Source organism: Mesoplodon mirus, assembly GCF_964341445.2.
Source record: "Mesoplodon mirus genome assembly, chromosome: 13".
Classification (NCBI taxonomy): domain Eukaryota; kingdom Metazoa; phylum Chordata; class Mammalia; order Artiodactyla; family Ziphiidae; genus Mesoplodon; species Mesoplodon mirus.
The window spans coordinates 28,562,360-28,586,956 of record NC_138989.1 but is presented as its reverse complement, the minus strand read 5'-3'; the positions used below and the strand labels follow the sequence as shown (position 1 = coordinate 28,586,956).

Here is a 24,597-nt window from a genome sequence, read left to right as displayed (position 1 = left end):
CTGAAGGATGAGCAAGCAGATGTCAGGTCAACAAGCTGGGAAAGATGGGTCCAAGCAGAAAAAGAGCTGTGCAAAGTCAGAAAGATGTGAATGTATGTAACAAATGAATGAAAGAATGATTAACTGATGTCTTGCAAGAAGTATAAGCAACACAAGACTTGTGGAACATGAGAGACGGAAATGCAAGACATGAGGATGAACAGGTGGAGAGAAATCAGATTATGCAGGCATTTGTTCATGATTCACTCACCCAACACACATACAGGGATTCTGCAAATTATGAAAATGGTGTTGCAAATGGAGGGGCAGGGGGAAGGAAAGATGGATTATTCTACAAACAGTATGATAAAAGCAAGCAGTTACTTAGGAAAAAAAATTAATTGATCAGGAACAAGACAAGGATTCCCACTTTCACCACTTCTATTCAACATAGTACTGGAAGTTCTACCTGAGCAATTAGGCAAAAAAAACCAGTAGGCATCCAAGTTGGAAAGAAAGTTGTTAAACTATCTCTATTTACAAATGATGTGATCTCATGTGTAGAAAACCCTAAAGAATCCACAAAATGACTGTTACAGCTAATAAAGAAATTCAGCAAAGTTGCAAAACACAAAATCAACACACAAAAATCAGTTGTGTTTCTATACACTAGCAATGAACAATTTAAAAAAATGAAATTAAGAAAGCAATCCCATTTACAATAGAATCAAGAATACTTAAAAATAAACTTAACAGGGACTTCCCTGGTGGCGCAGTGGTTAAGAATCTGCCTGCCAGTTTAGGGGACACAGGTTCCTGGGAAGATCCCACATGCCACAGAGCAACTAAGCCTGTGCGTCACAACTACTAAGCCTGTGCTCTACAGTCCACAAGCCACAGCTACTAAAGCCCACGTGCCTAGAGCCTGTGCTCCACAACAAGAGAAGCCACCGCAGTCAGAAGCCTGTGCACAGCAATGAAGAGCAGCCCCCGCTCACTGCAACTAGAGAAAGCCCGCACGCAGCAATGAAGACCTGATGCAGCAATCAATCAATCAATCAATCAATAAAAAATAAAAAATAAATAAACTGAACCAAAAAGGTGAAAGACTTGTACTCTAAAACCTATAAAACGTGGCTGAAAGAAATTAAAGACAACCTAAATAAATAGAAAGATAAGGCTTCCCTGGTGGCGCAGTGGTTGAGAGTCCGCCTGCCGATGCAGGGGACGCGGGTTCGTGCCCCGGTCTGGGAGGATCCCACATGCCGCGGAGCGGCTTGGCCCGTGAGCCATGGCCGTTGAGCCTGCGTGTCCAGAGCCTGTGCTCCGCAATGGGAGAGGCCACAACAGTGAGAGGCCCACATACCGCAAAAAAAAAAAAAAAAAAAAAAAAAAGAAAGATATCTCATGTTCGTGGATTGGAAGACTTAATATCAAGATGACAGAGCTACCCAAAGTGTTATACTGATTCAATGTAATCCCTATCAAAATCCCAATGCCAATTTTACAGTAATGGAAAAACTCACCCCAAAATTCATATGAAAAGTCAAGGGACCCTGAAAAGCCAAACAATATTGAAAAAGAATAACAAAGTTGGAGGAATCACACTTCCCAATTACAAAACTTACAGAGCTAGAGTAATCAAACGCATGTGGTATGGCATAAAGATAGACAGAGATCGATGGAATACAACAGAGTTCAGAAATAAACCCTCAGAGGGACTTCCCTGGTGGCGCAGTGGCTGAGACTCCATGCTCCCAATACAGGGGGCCCAGGTTCGATCCCTGCTCAGGAAACCAGATCCCACAGGCATGTCGCAACCAAGAGTTTGCATGCCACAACAAAGGAACCAGCGAGCCGCAATTAAAGAGCCTGTGAGCCACAACTAAGGAACCCGCCTGCCACAACTAAGACTGGGTGCAACCAAATAAATAAATAAATATTTTTTTAAAAAAAGAAAGAAACCCTCAGATCTATGGTCAACTGACTTTCAACAAGGGCGCCAAGACCATCCAATGTGGAAAGGACAGTCTTTTCAACAAATGGTGCTAGGAAAATGAGACATCCACATGCAAAATAATGATGTTGCACTATTACCATATACCTTCCACAAAAATTAACTAAAAATGGATCAAAGACTTAAATGTAAGAGCTAAAACTATAAAAAAGTCTTAGAAGAAAACATAGGGATTGAAAATCTTCATGATCTTGAATTTGGCAATGGTTTCTTAAATTATGATACCAAAAGCACAGGCAACAAAAGAAAAATAGATGAATTGGACTTCATCCAAATTAAAGACTTATGTGCATAAAATGACACTATCTAAAGAGTGAAAAGAAAACTCACAGATTGGGAGAAAGTATTTATATACCATGTAGCTGACGAGATATTAATAACCAGGATATCTAAAGAACTGCTACAATTCAACAACAAAAGGACAATTAAAAAATAGGCAAAGACACTTGGGACTTCCCTGGTGGTCCAGTGGTTAAGATTCCAGACTCCCAATGCAGGGGGCCTGGATTCAATCCCTGGTCAGAATCTGCATGCCACAACTAAGAGCCCGCATGCTGCAACTAAGACCTGGCACAGCCAAAGAAATAAATATTTTTTTAAAAAAGATAGGTAAAGACACTTATTAGAATGGTCAAAATCTAAAACACTGACAACACCAAATGATAACAAGGATGTAGAGCAACGGTAACTCTCATTCTCTGCTGGTGGGAATACAAAATGGTTCAGCCATTCTGGAAGACAGTTTGGTGCTTTCTTACAAAACTGCACATACAATCCAGCAATCATGCTCCTTGGTGTTTACCCAAAGGAGCTGAAAACTTATGTCCACATAAAAATCTACACATGGATGTTTATATCAGCTTTATTCATAATTGTCAAAACTTGGAAGCAACAAATGTGTCCTTCAAGGGTTGAATGGATAAATAAATTGTGACACATCCAGACAATGGAATATTAATCAGTGTGAAAAAGAAATGAGCTATCAAGCCATGAAAAAACATGGAAGAACTTTAAATGCATATTACTAAGTAAAAGAAGCCAATCTGAAAAGGCTACATACTGTATGACTCCAACTATATAACATTCTGGAAAAAAAAAAAAAGATGGAAACAGTAAAAGATCAGTGGTTGTCAGGGGTTGGAGGGATACAAGGTGGAGCACAGAGGATGTGTAAAAATACTCTGTATTATGCCATAGTGATGGATACATATCATATAATACATCAGTCCAAACCCACTGAATATACAACACCAAGAGCGAACCTTAATGTAAACTATGGATTTTGGTGATTATTATCTGTCAGTGTAGGTTCACGGGTTGAAACAAATGTGTCACTCTGGGTGCGGGGGGGGGGGGATGTTAATAACAGTGTGGGGTCAGGGGGTATATAAGAAATCTGCCTCTCAATTCTGCTGTGAACCTGAAACCACTCTAGAAAAGTAATGTCTTAATTAAACACAAACCAAAAAAAAGCAAAGGACTTGAATAGTCATTTCTCCAAAGATTCAGAACTGGTCAATAGCACATGAAAAAGATGCTCAACATTCTTAGTCATTAGGGAAATGCAAATCTAAACCACAGTGACATACCTACTACGCAGGACCATAATTTGTTTTTGTTTTTGTTTTTGTTTTTGCGGTACATGGGCCTCTCACTGTTGTGGCCTCTCCCGTTGCGGAGCACAGGCTCCAGACGCACAGGCTCAGTGGCCATGGCTCACGGGTCCAGCCGCTCCGCGGCATGTGGGATCTTCCCGGACCAGGGCACGAACCCGTGTCCCCTGCATCGGCAGGTGGACTTTCAACCACTGCGCCACCAGGGAAGCCCGACCATAATTTTTAAAATGGTAAATAACAAGTGTTAGGATGTGAGGAAAGCAGAAACTTTAAACATTGCTGGCGGTAATGTAAAATGTTGCAGCCACTGTGGAAAACAGTTTAGCAGTTCCTCCAATGCTAAACACAGAACTACCATATTATCCAGCAATTCCACTTCTAGGTCCAAACCAAAAGAATTAAAACCAGGGACTCCAATGAACACTTGCACAGCAATGTTCATAACAGCATTATTCACAAGAGCCAAAAGGTGGAAACAATCCAAACATTCATTACCAGAGAAACAAAATGTGGCATACCCATTCAAAAAAAGTATTAGTCACCCATAAAAAAGGAATAAGGTTGTTACAGACGACAACATGGTTCAACGTTAAAAACGTTATGTTAGGTGAAATTATCCAGACACAAAGGAACAAATATTGTATGTTTCCACTTGTATGAAGTACCTAGAAGAGGCAAATTCATAGAGCTAGAAAGTAAAGCACAGGTTACCAGGGGCTGGGGGAGGAGGGACTAGGGAGTTATTGCTTAATGGGTACAGAGTTTCTGTTTGGGGTGCTGAAGGGGTTTGGGAAATGGTGGTGATGGTTGCATAACACTGTAAATGGAATAAATGACACTGCAGAGAGGGCAGACAGCAGAAGCAGGAAGAACTACAATTCTGCAGCCTGTGGAATGAAAACCACATTCACAGAAAGAAAGAAAGACAAAATGAAAAGGTAGAAAACTATGTACCAGATGAAGGAACAAGATAAAACCCCAGAAAAACAACTAAATGAAGTGGAGATGGGCAACCTTCCAGAAAAAGAATTCAGAATAATGATAGTGAAGATGATACAGGACCTCAGAAAAACAATACAGGCAAAGATCAAGAAAATGCAAGAAATGTTTAACAAAAACCTAGAAGAATTAAAGAACAAACACCTAGAAGACTTAAATAACAAACGAAAAGAGATGAACAATACAATAACTGAAATGAAAAATAAACTAGAAGGAATCAATAGCAGAATAATTGAGGCAGAAGAACAGATAAGTGACCTGGAAGACAGAATGGTGGAATTCACTGCCGTGGAACAAAGAAAAAAGAATGAAAAGAAATGAAGACAGCCTAGGACAACATTAAACACACCAACATTTGCATTATAGGGCGTCCCAGAAGAAGAGAGATAAAAAGAACCCAAGGAAATATTTGAAGGGATTATAGTCAAAAACTTCCCTAACATGGGAAAGGAAATAGCCACCCAAGTCCAGGAAGTGCAGAGTCCCAGGCAGGATAAACCTAGTGAGAAACATACCGAGACACACAGTAATCAAATTGACAACAATTAAAGACAAAGAAAAAATTTTAAAAGCAACAAGGGATAAATGACAAATAACATACAAGGGAACTCCCATAAGGTTAACAGCTGATTTCTCAGCAGAAACTCTACGTGCCAGAAGGGAGTGGCATGATACACTGAAAGTAATGAAACGGAAGAACCTACAACCAAGATTACTCTACCTGGCAAGGACCTCATTCAGATTCGATTGAGAAATCAAAAGCTTTACAGACAAGCAGAAGCTAAGAGAATTCAGCACCATCAAACCAGCTCTACAACAAATGCTAAAGGAACTTCTCTAAGTGGAAAACACAAGACAAGAAAAGGACCTACAAAAACAAACCAAAAACAATTAAGAAAATGGTAACAGAAACATACGTATTGATAATAACCTTGAATGTGAATGGATTAACTGCTCCAACCCAAAGACACAGGCTCGCTGAATGGAAGCAAAAACAAGACCCACATACATGTTGTCTACAAGAGACCCACTTCAGACCCAGGGACACATACAGACTGAAAGTAAGGGGATGGAAAAAGATATTCCATGAAAATGGAAATCAAAAGAAAGCTGGAGTACCAATACTCATATGAGATAAAACAGACTTTACAGAATGTTACAAGAAATAAGAAAGGACACTACATAATGATCAAGGGATCAATCCAAGAAGAAGAGATAACAATTATAAATATATACGCACCCAACACAGAAGCACCTCTATACATAAAGCAAATGCTAAGAGCAATAAAAGAAGAAATTGACAGTAACATAATAATAGAGGGGGACTTTAACATCTCACTTACACCAATGGACAGATCATCCAGACAGAAAATTAAGGAAACAAAACCTTTAAATGACACTGTAGACCAGAGAGATTTAATTGATATTTATAGGACTTTCCATCTGAAAATAGCAGATTACACTTGCTTCTCAAGTGCACACAGAATCTATTCTCCTGGATCTATTCTCCAGGATAGATCACAACTTGGGTCACAAATCAAGCCTCAGTAAATTTAAGAAAATTGAAATCATATAGAGCATCTTTTCCAAACACAGTGCTATGAGATTACAAATCAATTACAGGTAAAAAAATGTAAAAAACACAAACACATGGAAGCTAAACAATACATTACTAAGTAACCAAGAGATCACTGAAGAAGTCAAAGAGGAAATCAAAGAATACCTAGAGACAAATGACAACGAAAACATGATGATCCAAAACCTATGGGATGCAGCAAAAGCAGTTCTAAGAGGGAAGTTTATAGCAATACAAGCCTACCTCAAGAGACAAGAAAAATCTCAAATAAACAATGTAAACTTACACCTAAAGAAACTAGAGAAAGAAGAACAAGCAAAACCCAAAGTTAGTAAAAGAAAGAAATCATAAAGATCAGAGCAGAAATAAATGAAACAGAAACAAAGAAAACAATAGCAAAGATCAATAAAACTAAAAGCTGGTTCTTTGAGAAGATAAACAAAATTGATAAACCATTAGCCAGACTCATCAAGAAAAAGAGGGAGAAGACTCAAATCAATAAAATTAGATATGAAAAAGGAGAAGTTACAACAGACACCACAGAAATACAAAGCATCCTAAGAGACTACTACAAGCAACTCTATGCCAATAAAATGGACAACCTGGAAGAAATGGACAAATTCTTAGAAAGGTATAACCTTCCAAGACTGAACCAGGAAGAAATAGAAAATATGAACAGACAGATCACAAGTAATGAAATTGTAACTGTGATTAAAAATCTTCCAACAAACAAAAGTCCAGGACCAGGTGGCTTCACAGGTGAATTCTAACAAACATTTAGGGAACAGCTAACACCCGTTCTTCTCAATTCTTCCAAAAAATTGCAGAGGAAGGAACACTCCCAAACTCATTCTATGAGGCCACCATCACCCTGATACCAAAACCAGACAAAGATACTACAAAAAAAAAGAAAATTACAGACGAATATCACTGATGAACATAGGTGCAAAAATCCTCAACAAAATACTAGCCATCAGAATCCAACAACACATTAAAAGGATCATACACCATGATCAAGTGGGATTCATCCCAGGGATGCAAGGATTCTTCAATATGCAAATCAATCAACGTGATACACCGTATTAACAAATTGAAGAATAAGAACCATATGATCATCTCAATAGATGCAGAAAAAGCTTTTGACAAAATTCAACACCCATTTGTGATAAAAAACTCTCCAGAAAATGGGCATAGAGGGAACCTATCTCAACATAATAAAGGCCATATATGACAAACCCAAAGCAAACATCATCCTCAATGGTGAAAAACTGAAAGCATTTCCTCTAAGATCAGGAACAAGACAAGGATGTCCACTCTCGCCACTATTACTCAACATAGTTTTGGAAGTCCTAGCCACCGCAATCAGAGCAGAAAAAGAAATAAAAGGGATACAAATTGGAAAAAAAGTAAAACAGTCACTGTTTGCAGATGACATACTATACATAGATAACCCTAAAGATGCCAACAGAAAACTACTAGACCTAATCAATGAATTTGGTAAAGTTGCAAGATACAAAATTAATTCACAGAAATCTCTTGCATTCCTATACACTAAAAATAAAAGACGAGAAAGAGAAATTAAGGGAACAATCCCATTCACCATTGCAACAAAAAGAATAAAATACCTAGGAATAAACCTACCTAAGGAGGTAAAAGACCTGTACTCAGAAAGCTATAAGACACTGATGAAAGAAATCAAAGATGACACAAACAGATGGGAGAGATATACCATGCTCTTGGATTGTAAGAATCAATACTGTGAAAAGGACTATACTATCCAGAGCAGTCTACAGATTCAACACAATCCCTATCAAATTACCAATGTCATTTTCTACAGAACGAGAACAAAAAGTCTTAAAATTTGTATGGGGACACAAAAGACCCCGAATAGCCAAAGCAGTCTCCAAGGGAAAAAAAGGAGCTGGAGGAATCAGACTCCCTGACTTCAGACAATACTACAAAGCTACAGTAGTCAAGACAATATGGTACTGGGACAAAAACAGAAATATAGAACAATGGAACAGGATAGAAAGCCCAGAGATAAACCCACGCACCTATGGTCAACCAATCTATGACAAAGGATGCAAGGATATACAATGGAGAAAAGATAGTGTCTTCAATAAGTGGTGCTGGGAAAACTGGACAGCTATAGGTAAAAGAATGAAATTAGAACACTACCTAACTCTATACAGAAGAACAAACGCAAAACGGATTAAAGACCTAAGTGTAAGACTGGGCACTATAAAACTCTCAGAGGAAAACACAGGAAGAACACTCTTTGACATAAATCACAACAAGATGTTTTTTGACCCACCTCCTAGAGTAATGAAAATAAAAACAAAAATAAACAAATGAAACCTAAACAAATTTAAAAGCTTTTGCACAGCAAAGGAAACTATCAACAAGACAAAAAGACAACCCTCAGAATGGGAGAAAATATTTGCAAACGAATCAATGGACAAAGGACTAATCTCCAAAATATATAAACAGCTCATGCAGCTCAATATGAAAAAAAAAAACAACCCAATTAAAAAATGGACAGAAGACCTAAACAGACATCTCTCCAAAGAAGACATATAGATGGCCAAGAGGCACATGAAAAGCTGCTCAACATCTCTAATTATTAGAGAAATGCAAATCAAAACTACAATGGGGTATCACCTCACACCAGTCAGAATGGCCATCATCAAAAAATCTACAAACAACAAAGGCTGGAGAGGGTGTGGAGAAAAGGGAACCCTCTTGCACTATTGGTGGGAATGTAAATTGATACAGCTACTGTGGAGAACAGTATGGAAGTTCCTTAAAAAACTAAAAATAGAATTACCATATGACCCAGCAATCCCACTACTGGGCATATACCCAGAGAAAACCATAATTCAAAAAGATACATGCACTCCAATGTTCATTGCGGCACTATTTACAATACCCAGGTCATGGAAGCAACCTAAATGCCCATCGACAGATGAATGGATAAAGAAGATGTGGTACAGCAGAATATTACTCAGTCATAAAAAGGAACGAAATTGGGTCATTTGTAGAGACGTCATATAGAGTGAAGTAGGTCAGAAAGAGAAAAACAAATATCATATATTAACGCAAATATGTGGAATTTAGAAAAATGGTACAGATGAACCAGTTTGAAAGGGAAAAACAGAGACACAGATGTAGAGAACAAACCTATGGACACCATGGGGGAAAGCGGGGTAGGGATGGTGATGGTGGTGGTGGTGGGATGAACTGGGAGATTGGGATTGATGCATATACACTAATATGTATAAAATAAATAATAACCTGCTGTATGAAATAAATAAATAAAAATTTAAAAGTCATTACATTGTATAATTTAAAATGGTTGAAATGGCAAACTGTTACTCATTTTTTACCACAAAAACAATTTAATTGGGTGTCTACCTCATTCCTCATATCAAAATCAAGCCCTGGTTGAGCAACGATTTAAACAGAAATAAAACCATAAAACTGTTGAAAAACACTGGAGAAAATTTTCTGTAATCACAGAGAAGCTCTGAGCCATGGCGCAAAAACTTAGAAAAGGTTGATAAATCTGTTTTCATAAATATTTAAAATTTCTACATGAAAAACTATCATAAACAAGGTCAAAAGATAATCCATAAATTGAAAAAGTATTTATAATATATGACAAACGCTTAACTTCCTTAATATGTAAAGAGCTCTAACATATCAGAAGGAGAAAGGAAATACAAATGACTCTTAAAAATAAAAACTGTAGGGCCTCCCTGGTGGCGCAGTGGTTGAGAGTCCGCCTGCCGATGCAGGGGATACGGGTTCGTGCCCCGGTCTGGGAGGATCCCATATGCCGCGGAGCGGCTGGGCCCGTGAGCCATGGCCGCTGGGCCTGCGCATCCAGAGCCTGTGCTCCGCAACGGGAGAGGCCACAACAGTGAGAGGCCCGCATACCGCAAAAAAAAAAAAAAAAGAAAGAAAAAAAAAAAAAACTGTTAAACTTCATTCACAGTAAGAGAATTGCAAAATATAACAAGAGTAAGACCATTTTCCACCTATCAGACAAAGATTAAAAAACTAGGTAAAGGTGTAGGGAAACAGGCACATTCTTATACTATTTATTGATGGACAAGTACAACTTCTTTGGAAGGTTATTCACTGCAGCATTGCTTACCATAGCTAAAGACTAGAAATAACCCATATGTCCATTATAGATGAGTGCTTAAATAATGAATACCGTTCAACTGTTAAAATGAACACATGAAATCTAAAGGGAAGGATTTTCAAAATATAAGTGAAAAAAGCAAGGTGCAAAACAGTATGCTGTTTGTTTCACAGGGGTTGGATAGAGAGAGAGGGAGTGAGAAGGGAGAGAGGAGAGTGATCACCTACAGGGAAGGAATGAGGGAGCATGGGGGCAGTGACTTACTTTTCCACTACACACCCTTCTGTACTGTTCTCATTTTTGCCATGTTCATGTAATCCTAACCAAATTATTTACTTATTTATGTATTAAACCACAAGTTCTGGGAGTTCTCTGGTGGTGCAGTGGTTAAGAATCCACCTGCCAATGCTGGGGACACGGGTTCGAGCCCTGGTCCAGGAAGATCCTACATGCCGCAGAGCGACTAAGCCCGTGCACCACAACTACTGAGCCTGCGCTCTAGAGCCCGTGAGCCACAACTACTGAGCCCACGTGCCACAACTACTGAAGCCTGCGCACCTAGAGCCCGTGCTCTGCAACAAGAGAAGCCACCGCAATGAGAAGCCCACTCACCGCAACGAAGAGTAGCCCCCGCTCGCTGCAACTAGAAAAAGCCTGAGCACAGCAAGACCCAATGCAGCCCAAAATTAATTAATTAATTAATTAATTAATTAAAACAAAACAAAACACACAAGCTCTAAAATTCAGTCCTGGATTCCTATCTGTATCTACTGCTTAACTGCACTATAAATTTGGAAAAGTTGAATCTCTGTTTTCTCATTTGTAGCCACCTACAAATGAGTTACATAGCATTTGCCTGATACAAAGTAGGAGTTTAGTCAAGATATGCTACTTTATTCTTTTTTTTAAAAAAATAAATTTATTTATTTATTTTTGGCTGCGTTGGGTCTTCATTGCTGCACACGGGCCCCCTCTAGTTGTGGCGAGCGGGGGCCACTCTTTGTTGCGGTGCGCAGGCTTCTCATTGAGGTGGCCTCTCTTTGTTGCACAGCACGGGCCCTAGAATGCGCGGGCTTCAGTAGTTGTGGCACGCGGGCTCAGTGGTTGTGGCTCGCAGGCTCTAGAGCACAGGCTCAGTAGTTGTGGCGCACGGGCTTAGCTGCTCCGCGGCATGTGGGATCTTCCAGGTCCAGGGCTCGAACCCATGTCCCCTGCATTGGCAAGCGGATTCCCAACCACTGCACCACCAGGGAAGTTCCTATTTTATTCTTATTAAAGTCTTTTCCTCACAGAGGAGGGCCTCTAAAAAAGAAGTGTGATACATAGCAGAAATTATTCCACCAGGAATCTTATCTCCCCAACCAGCGACGGGCATAATACGAAGAACCATAACCAATTGAACAAACACCCTGACACATGCAACATATTTAGCTTCCTACTTCACTGTGTCCATCCACAGGATCTTTATACAGAGTATATGCACAAAGATTTGACTAATAAAACAAAGTGAACACTTAACCATCATATAATTCAGGATTCACTTAGGGACCTTAAGTATAAAGAAAGAAATTTCAGTATTTCTCCCATAAGTAGAAACTATCAATTTGGGATTACCTTTAAGTCCTACTTTTTTCTTATAAAATTAATATCTCTTTTCCAATTTCCTAAATTCTTATTTGCTGTTCCATCACAACAGCTCAAGGTAGAATATTCTAAAGTACAACAAGGATATAACGTTTTCTGTGTACTATATAGAACAAAGCTATGTACCAAACACTAAAGTATTATTTAATATTATATCATAATAAAGTGTTATAACTATCTCACCCTGACAATGTTACAGTAATAGAGATTTTAAAAAATAAAAACTTAAGATTTGTAATGTGAACCTATGTTTTCACTGGTTGAGGCATAAATCAGTTCCTGCTGTTGTGGAGGACCACCTGGATGGTCTAAGGTCCCAGCCTTGACTAGGAAGAGTGGGCCACCCCTGGGAACCTTACCCTAGGCTGCCTCAAGAATTCCTGGAAGCACTACTAAGTAACCTGTCAGAGGAAATGGTAGCTTTCAGAGTATAAGGTTGTTTGAATACAGTGAAAGAAGAAACAAAATAATTCAGTATGAGATTTTCTTTAGAGGAAGGAAGGCAGTTTAACACAAAGTTATCAGTGATCAGTGACATAACCCAAATGAACTAGGTGATAGAACAAAGAGCATATTAAATCAGAGTCCTGGGTTGTGAAAGGAATAGGAGCACATAAAAACAAACAAACCTCCCAAACTGAAAAAGATACCAGAAATCCACAGATACAAGTTTCCTGGAGGTCATCAACCTCAACAGTCCTTAGGGATCTATGATACCCTTGAAATCACATGCCAAATGTGGGGGAATTGTATGTATGTGGCCATGTCTCATTTTTACAGGTTTCATCCTAAAGGTGTCTACGATCTTTAAAAGCAAGGATTTCACTGTTAAGTCAAAACAGCTTCCTGAAACATTATTACTTCTGTACCATAAATAGAACATTAAATTAGCACTACAGTAAATATATTTAAAATAGCACTACACTTACTTCAGACAACAGCCCAGCAAGGTACAACAGCATTCCAACTAAGAATGTAACAGAAGAGTTTACTATTCCACTCAGAACAGCAGAGTCAGAACTTATGCTTTAACACTTAGCCTGCTGAACTGTATCTGTTCCTTAGTTATCAGCTGCTATGTTTTAAGTTTATATGCTAAATTGACTTAGTATACGGTTAGTCACTATTATCCAAAGTAACGAAGGGTATTATCCACAGTTCTAAATTACTAGTTGGTTTAAATATTCTCTGCCCCTAACAGTTTACCAATAAGAAATCATTTTAATGGCACCACCAACAGGGAACAGAGCACGGAGAATCTAGATAAGAATTTCCAGGGGAAACAAATCATATGAATGCTTATCTGAGAAAGCGAATTAACACACTTATGTTAATTTTAATTCTGCTCTCCTAGATCTTATCTGTCCATATCTCTGGTTTACTCTTTGGAAGAGTGAACAGAGTAAGAAAACAAAGCAATCAGACAGGGTGTCCGGAACCGCAGGAGACTGCAAGAGCTGTGATAGTTCTCCAACTGGGAACAGGGAATTCTTGTGGATACTAATGATCTGGGAGAAGCCAAAAAGGGCTATTGGAGATTCTGGTTAAAATAAAAAAACTGAACAAGAGGCAAGCTAGAAAGAGTAGGGGACAACACAGCTATCTGAATTTCCATGATTATAGGTATCAGTAACCTACAGAACCTGTCAAAGGCAAAACAGTTTTATTTCTAGTTCTATATTCTTCACTGGAGAATCATTCCCCCAGTTGCTTTTCCTTAAAGCAGTGGTTCTTACCTTCTGAGGAATCACAGAGCTCCATTTAAGAATCTGACCAAAGTTGTACTTCCCTGGTGGCGCAGTGGTTAAGAATCCGCCTGCCAATGCAGGGGACACGGGTTCGAGCCCTGGTCCAGGAAGATCCCACATGCTGTGGAACAACTTAAGCCCGTGCGCCCCAACTACTGAACCTGTACTCTAGAGCCTACGAGCCACAACTACTAAGCCAGCATGCCACAACTACTGAAGCCCACGCGCCTAGAGCCCGTGCTCTGCATCAAGAGAAGCCATCGCAATGAGAAGCCCACGCACCGCAATGAAGAGTAGCCCCCACTCGCCACAACTAGAGAAAGCCCGTGTGCAGCAGTGAAGACCCAATGCAGCCAAAAATAAATAAATAAAATAAATTTTTAAAAAAAGAAAGAATCTGACCAAAGCTATGGAATCCCCCAGAAACTACATCCCCCAGGGCATTCAAACAAGTTAGCACAGTTTCAGGGGACTTGAAAATCCCTTTCTAGTCTGTCTGATCCATGGATCCCAGATGCTGTTTTAAAGGCCTCCAGTCCCAAAATGACCCGCCCTATTATAATACATTCTACTCTCTTCTTGCCGTCAAAAATGTAAATGATTCTCTCAGTACCATTAATCTCAATTAGATCATAAGAAGAAAGCAACATAGGCTGTCATGCTGGTCAAGCAGGACAGTGCTGCAGTGAAAATCACAAGGACGGGATTTAGGCCCCCGCTGTATCACTAATGGATATGGTGACCTTACAGAAGTCACAACCTCGTGCTGGACGGTGTCTCCTCAGCTGTGAGTGAGGGGCTGGAATAAACCAAGGTGCTGACATCTTACAAAGGGAGCAGTACTCTTGTTTAGAGAATACTAACTGAGCATCTAACACACTACAGGCCTACAGGCAGATGGTGGGGAAACAAAGGAAAATGAGGCAGCCCTCAAGGAGCCAGAAAGACAAGTAGACAGTTATGAAGCAATGTGACTGGACTTCCCTGGTGGCGCAGTGGTTAAGAACCTGCCTGCCAACAGGGAACATGGGTTTGAGCACAGGTCCGGAAAGACCCCACATGCCGCGGAGCAACTAAGCCCGCCCGCCACAGCTACTGAAGCCCGTGCCTAGAGACTGTGCTCCACAACAAGAGAAGCCACCGCAATGAGAAGCCCACACACCTCAATGAAGAGTAGCCCCCACTCACCACAACTAGAGAAAACCCGCAGGCAGCAACGAAGACCCAACGTAGCCAAAAATAAATAAATAAATAAATGTATTTAAAAAATAAAAATAAAACAATGCGACTCATACTCTAATAAAAGAATATAGAGGGTTCAGGAATCAGAGAAGGATCATACAACTAAAGTCTAGTCTTGGAGACACTTCCCAGAAAATAAGGTAGGCACAGAGTATGTCCAACATGTGCAAAGACTCCAAGGTGTGAGAAAGCAGGTGATTCTCAAGGAAATTCAAGGAGTTTAATATGGCAAGCACTGAGAACTTAAATTAAAGGCTGGCAGGAGAACATGCAACAGACACTGCAAGGGAAGTGTTTTACAATAAGATAGCTTTGATTTATCCTCCACACTGGCTGCTCACTGTGAGTACTAGAAGAATAGAGTTCATTTGATATTTAACTTCTAAAAATTAGTTGAATCACAAATGGTAAAAACTGCTCTTACTCTGACAATATTTGAACTACGAATTTCTAATAAAGAAAAATGACCAGTCAGTTAAGAGTTCCACGAAGTCTGATTAATCAACCAAATTCCTTCTGAGCTACCACTTACTAGAAACATTATTCCATGACTTAGCTTTTGCCATTTCCCTACAGTTTTACTCTCTTACCCGAAAGGCTCACAGTACTCCATTCCTTTCCTATGCCCTTCTAATGCCCCAGCCTGATTCAGACAGCAATCATCAGCGACAAAGGAAAAGCAAAAAGCAATCATGAACATTTCTCAAAAAGCCAGAATTAACCTCAGACTACATTAATGTATTAGTCTGTCGCTCAGGCAAATTAGACTTTTCCAGCAATCTCACTTCTGCCAACCATGCCCGTTCAAGACAAGTCTTCTGCCATGTGCTCCTGATCCCATCAGCTCCTGCTTCCTGAGGTTTCTGGCTCCAATAATCTTCCCTTCTCTTTCTTCAACCTCCAATCTCTTTAGGCTTCCCCCCTCCCCAATTATGTGAACACATCAAGTCACCCATCTGTGGTAGGAAGTCATGTTCAGCAAACACATATCAAGTGCCCACTAGGTGCCTGAATCTGTACAAGGCACTGGCACAGCCTTCAGGAAGGCTAATGAGGCCAAGAAAAGATAAACTAAGAGTCAGCTCCAACCCAATCATTCATTCCCAGAAACCTCCCATTTCAAAAGTTATGTTATAAAAGCAACTGTTCAAAGGGGGTAAAAAGAGTAAGGGGCCAGGGCTTCCCTGGTGGCGCAGTGGTTAAGAATCTGCCTGCCAATGCAAGGGACAGGGGTTTGAGCCCTGGCCTGGGAAGATCCCACATGCCACGGAGCAAGTAAGCCCGTGTGCTGCAACTGCTGAGCCTGCGCTCTAGAGCCCGTGAGCCACAACTACTGAGCGCGTGTGCCACAACTACTGAAGCCCACGTGCCTAGAGCCCATGCTCCGCAACAAGAGAAGCCACGACAATGAGAAGCCTGCACACCGCAACGAAGAGTAGCCCCCGGTCACCACAACTAGAGAAAGCCCGTGCACAACAACAAAGACCCAATGCGGCCAAAAATAAAAACAAATAAATAAGAAAAAAATTTTTAAAAGGGTAAGGGGCCAGAGTATCAGTCTCAAAATAATACATTCCCTTTTCCTACAAGACTTTGAATAATAAGGTATAAAGCAAAAGTCCTCACACCACTAAGCAAGTCTAGCTCTTAGTTATATTTAGCTTTTTTGCTCAGGAGCAAAACCTTTCTTTTCCTAGTCAAATTTGTATTGCCAAAAAAAGCATAACTCTTCTCAAACGTTATCATCAATATACCCACTGCTGTGATCTACAAAGAAGAAAGCCCACTATAACACTTTTTCCTACTCAAACGATAGTGGTTTGCTTAACAGAAACTGTGGTCTCAAAGTCCTGTGCTGCTGTATCACATCCAATGCCCTGCCTTGAAAGGGGAGGCCATGGGACACTAGGGGTACATACCAGGGGATCCCACCCTGCAAGGGAAGGCAGGGAAGCTCCTCCCACCGCCTCACCCTGAGGAAGTGAGACTCCAGGAATGAGGAGGAGGTAGTTAAGCAAAGGGGGAAAGAAAAAGGGAAAGAAAAGTTGTGCTCAGGCAAAGAGAACTATATCTACAAAGGCCTTAAGGGAAGGACAGACAGCACATTTCAAGGAACAGAAGAACCCAATGACAAAGAGGGAAGAAAGTCATATGGGGAGGCAGGACCTGTGGTCTTGTGAGCCATGGCAGGGGTTTGAAGTCTACATGGTGAGCAATGGGAAACCACTGAAGGTTTAAAAGTAGGGAAGTCACATACTCATGCTTCATTTCAGCCACAATTCCCCACTCCATCCCACATGTGACTTCTGTATTCCACTCAACTTGCTCTTTTCAAGGAATCTGTTGCTCTTTTAGCCATTAATTTAATGGGCACTTTCGGTTTTGACCTTGGTGCCCCTGCAGCACGTGCCTGCTGAGCATCAGCTCCCTCCACACCCACCACCAATTTTCCCCCCACTTCTATGGCTATTCCTCTCTAGCCTTTCTTTTTGCAAGCTCCTTTTTCTCTACCTATGCCCTTAAACATCGTTATCTGTCAAGACTCTGACCTTGGCTTTCAGCATTTCCAAACCCTCTCTGTTTTCCCTAAGTGATCTCACCTGCATCTAGGACCTCAAATACCACCTGCATGCTCATGATGTCCAAAATCATTTACAGCTCAGACCTCTCCTGAACTCCAAATTTATATATTAGACTATTCCCATTTTGATGTCTTACAGGAAGCAAACTGAACAGTTTCAAAACCAAACAAATCTATTCCCTTAGCATTTCAAATCTGTAACTCCCCTTCATTCTTCCTGCCACTGCCTGAGTTCAAGAGCTCAACATCTCTCCTCAGGTTGACTCCCAAAGACCCCCCTCCCTGTACCAGCTGCCCACAGTGAGCCACACCCAACCCACAGCTAGAATGGTCTTGCTAAAAAGTAAAGAGGATATGATTGTGGTACTTCCAAGCATCAAATTCCACAGTGGGTCCTAACAACTAGCTCACAGTCCTCAGACTGATCTACAAGGGCCCACGGGCTCCGTCTGAATCTCTGGCCTTGTCCCCCTGGCACCTCAACATCACACCGCACTCTGCACCAGGCTCAGCTGTTGGCAATTCTCTTGGCCTTCTATGCTCTGTGTCTCTGCACACATTTCTTCCTCCTCTGAACACTAATTCTCTCCCTCCCTCATTCTCCTCCCCTGGCCGACGTGTCCTTCAAGACTCAGGCAAGGCCATACCTCCTCCAGGAAGCTGTGCCAGGACTCCCAGATGCATCCTGTGGGGGATGCACAGCACCCTGTGCTTAACACGAGCTTCTGCATTCTTACTCTCATGTTTTCATCTGCTTCCCAAGTTACCACTCCCCACTTGGCTGGATTCTGGAGAGCAGGGACTCCGTCTAACATTGGCACATGATAAGGTGTTACAAGTGAGTAAATGAAAATATGGAATTGTGATGAGGCCTTCAAGAGACCAAGTCCCAGAAGGTGAGTGCCTCAGGAGCAGGAACCTGGTCAGTGGCTCTCTGCTGAATCCCCAAGGCTCAGGGCAGGGTGCACAGCGCAATCTGTAGAATGGCTGAGTGGATGTTTAGAGTCAAAGGAAAACACTCAGAGTCAAAACTCTTTCTGGACTTGCTTTCCATTGTTCCTGGTTTGTGACCAACTTTAAACAAAACACCAGTGTATACTGCTTGATTTGTACTGACCAAACAAATGCTCTTGTTCTTCCACGAGGAAAAAAAATAAATAATAAGAGCTTTGACGAACCCACTAAAGGATTCTTAGGCAGAAGCCCATGGAAGGATTTCCTGAACTCTATGAAACTGAATGCAATTTTCAGTGAATATAAATGTATTTTTCTGGTGAGATGGATTACACTTTTCACTGAATATTCATGGATATTAATGATAACAAAAAAAGTCAAACTACTTAATCAAAATGTCAAGCTGAATTAAGCTGTAGCATGCACCGTCTCGTCTCAAACCTGTATTTTGATAAACCACTCGCAACCTGGGGACAGCAGCCTCTCCTAAAACAAATGTAACTGGAGAAGACGCAGCTGGCAGGCTCTCACATAGAGCTTCCTACGAGAATTTGCATTTAAAACTTACTATAATTGGGAAAGTCCTTACCAGCATTCTCTGAAGTTAGTACCCTATTCTAACACACTCTGACCCACGTGAATCAGGGTATTTATTACACGTCCTGCTAATGTGCTCAAGAAGAAAACGTTACATTACGAACATAATGACAAGAGGAACTGTCATCTAATTAAACGGGAAGGGGAAAAGCCCGGGAGCATCTAGGTTTACAGGAAAGCCCTTTTTTTGTCGTTTTACTGTACACAGAGCGACCTGACAGCGGGAGCAGCATTTAGCTCACAACCACTCACTGCAATCCTGGAAATAACATGCAATAATTAGCAGTAGGAAGCAGACAACTAAGTCACTTTAAAAGAGATAAAATGAAGTTCTGCTCGATCGAAAGGCTCCGTGGTTGACCCAGGAGACCGTCCCAGGGCGCGTCTCCACGAGGCGACCAAAAATCACGCCGGGCGCCCGCGTTCGGGGAGCTGCCTCACGACGCCCGGAGACCCGAGCCCCTCAGGCCGGGCCCCGGGGCGCGGACGACCCCTCGGCGCCTACCCTGACTCACCGAGCTCCTTCCAGAAAGCTCTGAGGGGGCGACGGCGTGCCGGGGACGCTCGGTCCGCGGCTGTCCGGCCGCCCCACCTCGGCTCGGCGACCCTCCCCGGCCCCCCGACCCCCTGACCCTCCAGCCGCCCCCCGTACCGTCGCGTCCACGCCCACGCCCGCCCCCCCGGCACCGCCCCCCGGAGCCCACTGCGCCTGCGCGCACGCGGCCGCCCCAACCCCGAGCGCCCGAGCGCTGAGGCCCGGGCGGCGCACGCGCGCCCTGAGGTGGCCCGCGCGCCGCCACTTCCGCCCCAGCGGGAGGCGGCGACTCCCGGTGGGCGCCGGCTTGCTCAAGCTAGGTCCTCGGAGGGAGCGGCGGCGGCTGCGCGAGCCCGCCACTCACCAGGTACAGCTGCTGCCAGCGATTCTGAGCGTCCAACTCATCAAACTCCCGCTCGATGGCGGCCGACATGGCGGCGGCCGCGAGCTGGCGCGAAGGAGCCTGCGCCGGCGGAGAGGCTCGGGCCCCACACGATCCGGGCAGCGCGCAGCCGCTGCCGCGCATGCGTGCTCCACTCCCGCCACGCCCCCACGCCGCCCCGGCCGCAGGGAAAGTACCTGGTTCGTGACGTCAGCGCGCCGGCTGCCCCGCGCGGGGCGGGGCGGCGGGGGAGGCGTGGTCCAGGCGGTGCCCAGGTGGAGGGGGCGGGGCTTGGCGGCGCCAGAGTCAGGGCTCCGGGGAGAGCAGCCGGTTTAGTGCCTTGGGGTTTGATTTTTATTTTGAACGTCCTCTAGGTCAGTTTAGCGGCCTGTGCCCCACTTTCTCCTCTCAGAAAATGTAAACCAGGTCTGATGCCCGCTCTTAGGCGCCCGCGGGTTTTGTGCCAAGTAAACCGCTGCAGCAAAAGGAGAAGCAACCTCTCGTGGAGGTTGGAGACAACAGCTTGTTAAGTAAACGTTACACAACTTAAAAGTTATTACCTGTAAAAAGAGCAAATCGTCTGTTACCAAACAAACGTGCTGGTTATGGAAATTATCTCGCTTCACATAGGGAAACTCATGTGCTTAGGACACCTTATCATCTTCAGTAAGAAATGTGAAGGGTTAGAAAAACGTTAGTGTGCTGTCCAACACTGAAATTTAAATTTTACTTAAAATTAAATGAAATGACAAAGATTCTCTCCTTGACCAAACTCTACTCAGGATCCTCTGAGCTCTTTTTCAGCTAAGTCTCAACTTTTGGGCTGCCCTGTTTCTCTCTGCATTGTCGAATTTTAGCAAGAATCCTGGTAAGTCAGTTAACCAGAATCCCCCATTCTCAGTATCTGGTTACTCTTAATTTTTTTTTTCTTTTTTTTTTTGGCCACACCTCACAGCATGCAGAACTTCCCTGGACCAGGAACCGAACCTGCATGCCCTGCAGTGGAAGCACGGAGTCTTAACCCCTGGACCACCAGGGAAGTCCCTGATCACTCTTGATGTTTAACCAGGTTCCGCATCTTCTGCCGTCCCCCTGGGTGACATCTGATATCCATGGCCTGCCTTCAGCTAGAATCCTATTAGGCTTACCCAGAACCCCCCTGTGCTTCTTCTATTAAAAACAAGACTACAGGCCCAAATTGAAGTCGCTTGGGAAGCCCCGTGTCACCAAACCTAAACTTGATGGTAGTTTCAGCTCTCCCAGAAATGGAACTTAAAGGAATAAATCAAGAATCACTAATTACCACTGGTTAGGTGATCTGCCTGATAGACCCCTGCCCTCGACCCTGCAGTAACCAGTTCACTTCTCTGCCTGGGATAACTCCCTTGTTCCAACTCCCTACTGCATGTAAGTCTTTCGTTTTGTGTAGCTTCTTGGGGCTCCTGTCCATCTGCCCAATAGATGAATCGTTTAATAAAGCCAATAAGATCTTTAAATTTTACTCAGTTGAATTTCGTTTTTTAACACCTCTTAGTAATTTTCCATCCACTGACCCCCCCCCTTTCCCCCAGCTTGGCTATAAATTCCCACTTCCCATTCTGAATTTGAAGTTGAGCCCAATCTCTCCCCCACTACAAGACCTATTGCCATTGTCCCTATACCTGTCACAGTAGTCACCCCACACACCTTGAATAAAGTCTTCCTTACCTCATCATCTTCTACAAGTGTCAGGAATAATTTTTTTCTTTAACAGAAATTGAGAACTCAGTTCCTCAGTTTAATTAGCCACATTTCAAATGCTCAATAGCCACATGAGCTAGTGGCTAAAGTATTGCAGAGCATACAAATCCTCGAAGTTCTGTGGAACAGAGCTACATGAGAGGTTTAAAATACTTGGGGAAAAAAGGGTCCTTACACACATAAAATAATGAAAACACTGATCAGAAAAACCCAGTAAGCTGTGGAAGCAAGAAGAAACTGTAATAAAGAAAATTAAGCAGCCAATCAGCCTTTCTACTTACAGAGTGTAATTGAGGAATATATAAGATCTCCCTCCAGAAGTGCCCCACAATCTAATTGTCCTGGTTTCTGAAGTTCTGTCCTTGAAACTGATTATTTAGATTAAAGGCATGGTATCTCCTGGGATACCCCATGATTCTTAGCATCAATCACCTCATCAAATCTTGATCTCAAAGCAACAGTTCTTGTCACCAGATGCACACCATCCTTCAGGAACTCACTTGTCAACCCCCAGTTGGGGGAGCAGCGCTGGCCCTCTAACGGTTTGTCCTAGTTTGCTGCGAGCAGCTAGGATTCTAAGGCAGTGGTTCTCACCCCAGCAGCATCTGCATTGACTGCAAGCCATGAAATGAACAGAGATGAACTACATTCTCCACGTGGCACCATCTACCTCATTCCATGGGGGAGATGGGTTGCCCTGGACCCTCCAGTCTCCCTAGAGAGGCTCAGCATGGCCTCCAGCGGTTGGTGCTCCTGATGGTATCTTTCAGTTGTGAGACACATGGGAGGGGCAGAGAGCAGAGGAGGAAATGAACGGAGAGAGAAGCACGGTGGTGGGAGAATTACTGCTTCGGAGACAATTAGGAGGTATTTTTATGACCACAGGAAATTTGAGAAGGAGCAATGTCTACAGAGGATTTCTGGGATGTTTCTGGGGTATATCCTGTGAAAACTCCTGGAACAAGACTTGAAGAAAACTGATAAGAAAGATCTAAAGTATTCTTCAAAGCTTGTGTAGTTGGATTTTTGTTTCTTTTGAATGAAAGTTCATGCAGACAGGAGTCCAGGAGCCTGGCTTATATAGTCAAGTGGCATGAGGGTCCATAGACGTTAAATAATGTAGCAACCGAGTAAAGCTTCTCAAACTCAACTTATTCAAATCTGGATTCAAGACCTTATTGTTGAGACCTGCTTCTTTTTCTGCATTCTCTCTCCCATCACCCATTTACCCAAGCCACGTACCTGGACGATATCCTCACCGTCTCCCCATCCTTTCTCTTCTGTGTCTAACAGGTCACTTGGTTCTGTTGATTCTTCCTTCCAAGGACTCTCTCTCTCTCTGCTCCACTCTGTCCCCCCTGCTGCTCCCTTAGTTGAGGTTTCATCATCTTCCTGCCTTGTCTCCTGTCCCATCTAACTGTATGATATTCCATTTGGGAATCCCAAATCCAGCATAGTGCCTGGAATACAGTAGATGAAAAACAAATGTGACTGAATGGATCTCTGTTGGACATTTAGATTGTTTCCAATTTTCGTGCCATATAAAAATGCTGCAATATCCTTTTTGGATATAACTCCTCCCTCCTTTTTAAGGATTATTTCCTTTGGATAAATACCAGAAGTGGAATTATTGGGCAAAAAGTTATCACTGTTATCTCCACTTAGATTTTCCCAGAAGCAAGCCCTGAGAAGGAGATTTGAGTGCAAGTATGTTATGTGGGAGGTGATGCCAGGAAACCCTGGTGAAAGAGTGTGGAAGGGAGGCAGGGACAGGAAGGAAGGAAGCTGTAAAGGGTTTGTTAACAACCCGTTACCGCTGTAGGCAACTGGACCTGGTTCCCCTGGAGAGCTCCAAGAGGAAGTCCAGAACTACTGCTGAGCTATCCAAACCGAAAGGCAAGGAAGCTGGGGTGTTACCACCAACTCCCCACTTGTCATGGTTTGAAGAAAGCTTCTAGAGGCTCTTGGTGCTCTGGCACTCCAGCTTGCCCTGGTGTAAGCTGAGCGTGTTCCTGCTATGGATGCGTGTCTACTTCTCCCCCTGATTCACATGTTGAAATGGAGGTGGGACCTTTGGGAGGCAATTTCATCACAACGGTGGAGCCTCATTAAAAGAAACCTCAGCGAGTTCTGTTGCTCCTTTACTGCCGCACAGGGGGACATGGCGAGAAGACAAAAGACAGCCATCTATGAGCCAGGAAGCTGGCTCTCATTAGACACTACATCTGCTGGCATTTGATCTTGGACTTCCCAGCCTCCAGAACTGTGAGAAATAAATGCTTGAGCCAGCACATCTATGGGATTTTGATTATAGCAACCCAAATGGACAGTTCCCATGGCCAGAACATCTTTAAGCAGAAAATAGCCTCTAAGAGTACAGGTGGCTGTTGAGGGGATATGGGCAGGGCACTTAGAGAATCTACTAAAGATATTTTTGTAGCTTTTGAAATGCAATACTAAATTGCTTTATGAAGGAAGAAAACCAATGTATACTACAGGTAGACATCTAAAACTATACGAGTTTACCCACATCCCTAGTAACATTAGCAATTATCATTATTCTTAAGAAACAGCATATTTGAATGCACTGCATTTTTTTCCTTTTGCTTTTTGTTTACCTACAGCTGCTCCCCACTTCCTATTATTTTATGCTTGTGTGTAAATTGGGCTGCAATTTACACTTGAATTATAACTAAGTTAATAAAAAACACAAAGGAATTGTTGTTGCAAAAATCTTTTTCTGCCAGGTGGAACAGAGGCTCTACACAGTTTTAATTAATAGTTTTTTATTAAAAATTGTTTATGAAGTATGTTTTTGCTATGGAAAACACATTCAA

At 42.5% G+C, this 24,597-nt stretch overlaps 1 protein-coding gene across 2 annotated transcripts in view; it reads right to left on the bottom strand.

Moving 5' to 3' along the window:
* Positions 1-20,984, bottom strand: part of PTPN2 (protein tyrosine phosphatase non-receptor type 2) — an 82,802-nt gene extending 61,818 nt beyond the window's left edge. For both annotated transcript variants that reach the window (XM_082639951.1, XM_082639950.1), the window contains exon 1: positions 20,003-20,984. In XM_082639951.1, coding sequence (XP_082496077.1) covers positions 20,003-20,164 — 162 coding nt within the window. In that variant the 5' untranslated portion in view covers positions 20,165-20,984. The remainder of the gene's footprint in view (positions 1-20,002) is intronic.
* Between the last annotated feature and the right edge of the window lie 3,613 nt (positions 20,985-24,597).